At 35.6% G+C, this 8130-nt stretch overlaps 1 protein-coding gene across 2 annotated transcripts in view; it reads left to right on the top strand.

Annotated features, from left to right (window-relative positions):
- Positions 1-1532: 1532 nt before the first annotated feature.
- Arl13b (ARF like GTPase 13B) overlaps positions 1533-8130 on the top strand; it is a 75562-nt gene continuing 68964 nt past the window's right edge. For both annotated transcript variants that reach the window (XM_071615432.1, XM_027943267.2), the window contains exon 1: positions 1533-1887. In XM_071615432.1, coding sequence (XP_071471533.1) covers positions 1829-1887 — 59 coding nt within the window. In that variant the 5' untranslated portion in view covers positions 1533-1828. The remainder of the gene's footprint in view (positions 1888-8130) is intronic.

Below are 8130 nucleotides of genomic sequence, written 5' to 3'. Positions count from 1 at the left end.
AGTGTTAACTCCACTAAACATATTAAAAGATTCAAAAAGAAAAGAGAACTGATTTGATAATCAGGAAGACAAAAGTTATATCTAAAATGTATGTTTTGATGGGACTTAAGCCCAATCATAGTTAATGGATAAGAATTAACATCAACAATAGAGCTATTTGAAGTTTTGAACCACTAGTTTTAGGAAGTGTGTCAACAGAAACAGTACTTATCTGGCTTATAGTAAATGGCTAATTTTTGGCCTTATTTTGCCGTGTCCTCTCATCCCCGACCCTGGAGGATATGACATGCCATAAATGGTTATGAGACAGAAACACCAATTTCAAAATCTGCTATCAGAAATAGCACTTAATATATATATATATATATATATATATATATATATATATATATATATATATTTTTTTTTCATTACATATCAGTAATACTGCAGGGTAGATATTTTCATTCCAATTTATAGATGGAGCACAGAAGTTCACAGTAAGCTCATGAGATGAGTTAGTAAAAATCAGAGAATAATTTAAAACCTAAATATTAGTTCCAAACCACTATTTTTCCTTGAATACACAGGGATTCCCAGGGCTTTCTTTTCTTTTATTAGAATTTGATGGTATATGTTTATGGAAACTGAATGAACAAACATGTCTCTACTTACCTAACATGCATGCATTTTTCAAAATGTACTTATCATTTTCTCTCAAAGAATATAACAGAAATCCCTATATTGCATAACTATGAAAATGAAACATTACAAAATAGTCAGTAGATCACACTGTCAAAACTGCTGAAATTAAATAGCCAGCAATCATGTATCTGAAAATCTAGGAAAAAACATACATCAAAGTGCTGACACTGGTTATCTTTGGGTGGTGAATGATAACTATTATTTTCTTTCTTGTTCCTTTCAGTGTTTTTCACATATTAACTAATGAACATAAAATTCTTTTGTAATCATAACAGCAAATATCAAATGATTACATTTCACATTTTACATAGCAAATACACATAAACATAGAGATTAAAACATCACAGCCATTTGAACTATTGAGACAATTTAACAAACGAGTTTCTGGCTTATCCTTAATTTATAATAATTGCCTCAGTGATTTGTTCCTGTAGTTATGCAGTCTGAGTTGACCAGGACGCTAGAGGATTCCCATCGCTACTGCACTAACAAAACAAATCCACGCACAAGACCCAAGATCTCTGGATCTCAGGGATTTTCGAGACAGAACAGAAGCAGCCACACTGGGCAAGTAATACATTTTGGATATAAGGATAGGCCTTGCCTGAATTCTATCCCCTCACTCGGTATATCTCCGGACGCTCCGGTTGCCTAGTTACGAGAGCCATCTTCCCCGAGCTCCACCTTCTCCTTCTAGACCACGCCCACCTCCCCTTCCCATCGCTCTGGAGAGGGCGGAGGGTCCGGCCCCTTCAGCCACTCAGAGTCCCCCATTGCAGATCCTTTGTCGCTGATTGGAGAGACGAAATGTGGGCGGTGCTTGAGGAGGGTCTTCCGCGCCTGGGAGGAACGTCAGCACGTAGACGCGGGGTTTTCTCTGGTCAGGTCCAGCTAACCCGGCTCCGGTGTGCCTCTGGTACAGTTGTCCCTTGGGGAGAAGGGTTGTCGTTACCCGCTCGCGGGCGGACCCAGTTAGCGGGACTTGGTGCTCTCACCGGTTGCCTCCCACCCAGCTTGTCCTCGGGGCCTATCCGTCTCCAGAGACTCCCCGTTGAGGCGAGGGCCCCTGGTATCGGTCCGCGAAAGCTAGGGGCCCATCCTCGCTAGGAGTTCGGATGGGAGGTGGCTGGAGGAGCTACCTGGGATGTTCTGTCTGATGGCCAGTTGCTGCAGTTGGTTCAAGAGGTGGCGGGAGCCTGTCAGGTAAATTGGAGTCAATTGTCCTGGCGCTGCCCTAGGGGATGGGAATAGATGAGCCCCAAGGCCCCGGGCGGGCGCCGCCTCTTCTCTGTGCGCCAGGCCGTGGGGTTTGCTTTATTTGCCCGTTTGACTTGTCCTAGGAAAACAGATTGAAGGATGTGGCCTTTTTTGCTTTCTGCCTTTAAGTTCTGGTCAATACTGTTAATGGACATTATATTTTATATAGGCTTGAATTTCTTAAAAAGATGTTGGTGGGAGGAGAGCAAGAGTGCGCAGGAGATATTGTAACAGACTATCCGTTGTGTGTTTTTCTTCAGAATTTTTTGTATTTTTTTTTAATTTAACAGATATGCATGAAATATAATTTTAGTAATGTGCACACATCCCATTTAAAATCTCTATCCTTCCTCAACTTTAATATGTGCTCTACCCGCCCCCCGCCGCAGTTTTGAGGACTTGGCTTGAAATCTGGCTCTACTACTTAATAATTAGATGACTCAACCACTTTTGACCCCACCTTCCTCATACATTAAATAAGGGTAATAATATCTGTGCCTCAAAAGTGTTCAATGGAAATAAGTGATGGATAGTATTTTATTTAATTTAGCTCCAGTTTTCATCTGGACTCCATTAAAACCTTTCAATTGAAAATTACCACTAAACATTTCATTTTGTAATGCTAGCTGTGTTAGTATTCGATGCCTGTTATTTTGTTGTTCATTCAACAAATATTTATTAAGAAACAATATATGCCAGGCACTGTGTTAGGAAGAAATCATTGAAAATGATCCTTTTAAAACATGAGAGTCCCAGATTATAAAAAGATCTTCAGTTTCTTACTCTGTATAAATAATATTGACTTTCCATAGTTCTACTTTGGAATTAGGCCAAAGATAAAACATAGCAAAAATTTTTTTTAAATTAACATTTCAAATATCATATTTCCCACAAGGAAGAAATATTCTTTAAGGAATGAATTGGAGGTCTGGGGATGTGGCTCAAGCAGTAACGCGCTTGCCTGGCATGCCTGGGGCGCTGGGTTCCATCCTCAGCACCACATAAAAATAAAATAAAGATGTGTGTCCACCTAAAAAACTGAAAAATAAATATTAAAAAATTCTCTCTCTCTTTTAAAAAAAAGAATGAATTGGAAAAGCTGTATTTATACATTATAAGGAAAATACATATGTATGAAAAAGAAATTTGCTTTAAATGAAACTTTTGGAGAGCTTTTAACTGGATTTGAATGTTTTAAATGTAAATGATATGATTGATTTTTAAGACTTAAAGAAGTATCTTTGGATGTATAGCTTTCAATTTATTCATATTTTGGTTTGATTTCAGAGTATCAAGACTTGAAAATTATTTATAATAGATGCCCCTGTATGTTTTTGTCTTTTTAAAAATGTATTTGATTTTTATGAGAGCATTTAGTATATATCCTTTTTAATTAAAAACACTCAAACTTATAATTTGAAGAAGTCATTACTTCTTATAGCAGCTCTAGTGTATTCTCTAGAATTTGTTTAAAGAAAAGACGAGAGCTCAGAAAAAGAATTTATTGATTTACAAGTGTAAAGGTAATTGAATTTTATTAGTAAAATAGAATTAAAGTTCAACCCTACAACACAGAGGGTATTTTCTCTTTATTAAGCAGCAGGTTGATCTGTGCTATCCAGTAGGATAGCAACTAGCTATATATGACCATTGAGCATTTGAAATGTAGCTAGTCATTATTGAAATGCTGTTAAGTGTAGATTACATAGTGAATTTTGAAGGTTTATTATGCAAAAATAATATCAATTTTTAAAAAGATGATTACATGTTGAAATTAATTTTACCTTTTTGTTTTTCTTTACTTTTTTTTAATGTGTTTTTTTTTTAAATTTAAACTTATGTGTAGCATGCATTTTATTTCTGCTGGACCTGGCGTTAAATCATAGCTTACTATTAACTAAGGCTATTGGTAAACATCTCTCCATGATGGATAATATTAAATATAAAAGGATTTTAAACAAGTTGGATTACTCCTATCAAAAGTACTCTTGTCCAATACCTGGTTCATTAGTAGTGGCTGAATAAATATTTGCTATTATATTTAATTTGAGTACCCTTTGCCAATATTCATCATCATAAATAATATTAGCAAATAGTTCTATTTATTTTACTAGGGTAAATGAGAGGCAAGCAAAGTGATTTTAAAAATGTTTTATGATATTTTTACTTTCCCGAGAAAATTGCCTTTGAGTATTATGTTTTTATGGAATTTTTAAGTTTTAGACTATTGTACTGAGATTCTTCTTTACATTTTCTGAAGATGTGTTTTAAAATGTGATAATTAACAGAATATAATGATTATTAAAAGCATAATGTGTTCTGAAATCGCTAACTTATCCAGTATATTCTGTACCCTTTGCGTTTAACCAGCTACCTTCACTTAGATGCTTTCCCATTAGTATATCAATCAAAGATTGGGTCAGGGTTTTGATTTGTTTAATACCAAAAAGGTAGGAGCCAAGAAATTCAGTGTTAAGTTTCCAGTCTAGCTCAGGAGTCAAGATCAGGGTACCAGGTGATTTAGGAACTCAGCCTGTGTTCAAACCATAACTGCTATTACTACAAGCCAGAGCGTGAACTTAGACTTTGAAGCTATGTAAATTATTCTGGAAAAGACTACAAAAGGTAGACCCACAGGCAAGTGGTTTGCCCTAAAGGAGGCAGTGCAGTATAGTATTGTTTTTGGAGACCATAATACAGTACTCAAAACTAAAAACTAAACTTTGGTATAATACTATCAACTAAACTGCACACTTTATTCTGACTTCACCAGTTTTTCAATTACCATTCTTTTTGTTTCTCTCCAGGATGCATTCTAGGATCTGACACTGCATTTTTCATGTGTTGTTAGTCTTCCTCAGTCTGTGACAGTCCCCCATTTTTTTCTTGTATTTCATATCCTGGAGCTTCAAATAGAACTGATCAATTTCTTTTTGAAGAATCATCAATTTTTTTTTTTTGTGTGTGTGTATGTGTGTGTGTGATTTGACTAAGATGTTGTGTTATTGGGAAGAATTCCATAGAGGTAATGTGTTCTTCATAGTACATCATATCAAAGGTGCGTGATGGCAGGGTCTTATTACTGGTGATGTTGACCTTGACCACTTGATTGATTAATGTGTTATCTACCACATTTCTCAATATCATGTTTGAGTCAAATAGACTGGGGTCTGAATCCTACTATTTGTAGCACCTGTCCTCTGTCAAGTGTTGATAATTTCTGTGTTGCAGCATTTTGAGAGAGAGTGTTTTCATTCAGGTATTTGACATATAAAGTATAGGAGTCACTCAGTAAACCATACCTCTGATCCTGGGAAATAGTATGGATTAGTGATTTACTTTCCGCAATTCATATTTTATATTTATCTGTAGTACACCTTTCTTTCTTTCTTTCCTATTTTAGTAAAAGAAGGAGTCATTATTCTTCCTGAGGATAATTCTTATGCCTATACTCTATTCCATTTTCTCCCTTAATTTGTTCAGCAGTCATTAACTCCGAGTGCATAAAAATCAATATATAATTGAAGCCAAAGATCACAGAAAGAGCTTATGTGATATAACAATAAACTTAAACTTTTATTTGAAAATGTTATTATTCAGTTTTACTATCAAAAGTACAAAATCACTCTCCTTCAAGCTCTAGGGGGAGAATTCATTTTCAGCTTCAGGTAGCTGCCTGCATACCTTAGCTCAAGGCCCCTTTCCTCCTCCTTCAAAACCAACAGCATGAAGAGTTTCCTCTTTGATTTTCTGCCTTTTTCTTATAAGGACCTTTGTGATTACTTTGTGCCAATTTGGGTAATCCAAGATACGCTCCTTATCTTAAAATCCTTAATCACTTCTATAAAATTCCCTTTGCCATACAAGGTTACATATACACAAGTTCTGATTAGGTTGTGGACATCTTTGAAAGGCCATTATTCCATCCACTGTACTAAACAACACAGATTTTCTCCTTCCCTTTACCCTGGGATTTTCAGTTGCCAGTGGATTACTGGCACTGTATCAACTTCCTCCTCTCTCATGCATTCCTTAATTCCCTACATCAGAAGACTTCTGCCCTGACCTTTTGGTTATTGTCCTTGCTGTGCTATATGTTGCCTGGTTATTAAATCCAGTGCATTCTTTTCAGTCCTTTCTTTTGTGACCTTTTGGTATCATTTGATGCTTGAAATGCTCTGATTTCTTTTTTTTGAAATTTTTTTTTCTTTTTCTTATTGCCTTCTTCCTTTCACTTCTCTTTTTGTCAGCTAGGGTTTCTTCATCTGTCTTTTAATTCTGTGTTTAATTCTCTTCTTCCACGTATCCTTCCTGTTTGTAAATCTGTGTTAGCATTTTAACTACCACCTCAATATGGTTTCAGTACTAAGACTGATCTACTAAGATTTATGTATCGAATTTCCAGAGAATCCTCAGTTTCAACACATCCAAAATTATGTCCCACCTCATTTCCATTCTACACATTCACATTGCTTTTCTTGGGTTTCATATTAATGAATTTGTTTTGCCTCGCTGTTACCCAAATCAGAAGTCAGAAGTAATTATGAAAACCATTTGTATTTTATTCTCCTGCATTGCCAGGTTTATTGGTTCTACCTGTTTAATACAGAAGTTTTCCCTTATCTGTAAGGTGTAGATTCTAAGACCCACAGTAGTTGCCTGAAATTGTGGATGATACCAAATACTATCTATATACTATATTTTTTGCTTTACGTATATACCAATGATAAGGTTTAATATATAGTTACAACAAGACATTAGCAACTATAACTAATAATTATGGACCAGTTATAACAGTCCTATAATAAAATGGCCAGCATCCATATCCTTGCATTTGAATACAAGCACTGTGATGCAACTGAGGCTACTAAATGACTAATGGGTGGGTAACATATATAGTATGGATACTCTGGATAAAAAGGGATAATTCACAGCCAAGTAGGACAGTATCATGGCACAAAATTTCATCATACTTCTCAAAACAATATAATTTAAAACTTCTAAACTGATTCTAGAATTTTATATTTTTGCATCACAATAAGCTGCATGCTACAGTTTCACTGGGTGTCCCCCAATGTCCATGGGTTAAAAGCTTGCTTCCTTGATGCTATTGATAGGTGGTGAAACTTTTAGGAAGTAGGGCCCATACTGGTAGGAGATCACTGAGGGTATGGTCTCAAACTGGGTGTGGTAGCCTAGCCCCTTCCTCTTTCTCTCTTCCTGGCTTATGGTGTAAATACTTTTGCTACACCATGTGCTTCCACTGTGATGTGTTGCCTCACCATAGACCCACAACTGGAGCCAATTGATTATTGATTGCAACCTCCAAAATTATGAGCCAAAATGAACCTCTTCTCTTTATAATTTAATTATATATTATTTTATAGTGATGGAAAGTTAATACACCCCAGGCAACTGAAACTACAGAAAGAGGGGATTACTATATCTCTTAAACTTCTTTGACTATTTCCACATTCCCTGTACATTGCTCTGTTTTAGTTCAGATTTCTGTTCTTTCTCTCCCATATTTCTTTTACAGACTTTCTACTCTTCGATTCCAATTTATTATCTACACTGCTGTCTTTCATTTTTTTCAATATGCAAATGATTCTAAATCTTCAATATTTCCTAGTTGCTTTTGGGATGTTATCTGAATTTCTTACAGGTTGTGATTTGACCTGAGCCTGGCTATATGGACTCTTTACAGGCCATTCTTTCATGACATCTGGTCATGACAGATTTGGGGTACTTAAATTGTTTAATTCCTCTTGAGATGTCCTTATTTTGACTATGCTGGGGTTACAGGTGTGTGCCACCATACTGACGCCCAGTAAATAGTTAATGGGCATCAATGAATGATGATGAATGATTAAATTAAAATTTTAATGTGCCTAAAGTTTGTCTTTTAACAATAGTTATTGCCAAACTGCTCTTCAGAAATGATTTATTTTCAACCAATTTCTACACCGATTTTCTTTACAGTTTTTCCACTAGGGAAGGTACATTTTTTACTGAGTTTTTAAAGAGTCTAAGTGTTTACAGTAGTAACTTTTCTTTGTTATACATGTTGCAGGGATTTCCTTCCACTGTTAGATTGTTGAATTCTTTGGTTGTCTATGAAACAAAGCTGCTTAAAATTTTTTTTATTCAGATATAACATTCTTTCAATATCATGTTTAGGGAGTTCAC

The sequence above is a fragment of the Marmota flaviventris genome, chromosome 8 (assembly GCF_047511675.1).
Source record: "Marmota flaviventris isolate mMarFla1 chromosome 8, mMarFla1.hap1, whole genome shotgun sequence".
Classification (NCBI taxonomy): Eukaryota; Metazoa; Chordata; class Mammalia; order Rodentia; family Sciuridae; genus Marmota; species Marmota flaviventris.
Note: the sequence above shows the minus strand (reverse complement) of the source record. Positions and strands in the feature narration are given on the sequence as shown.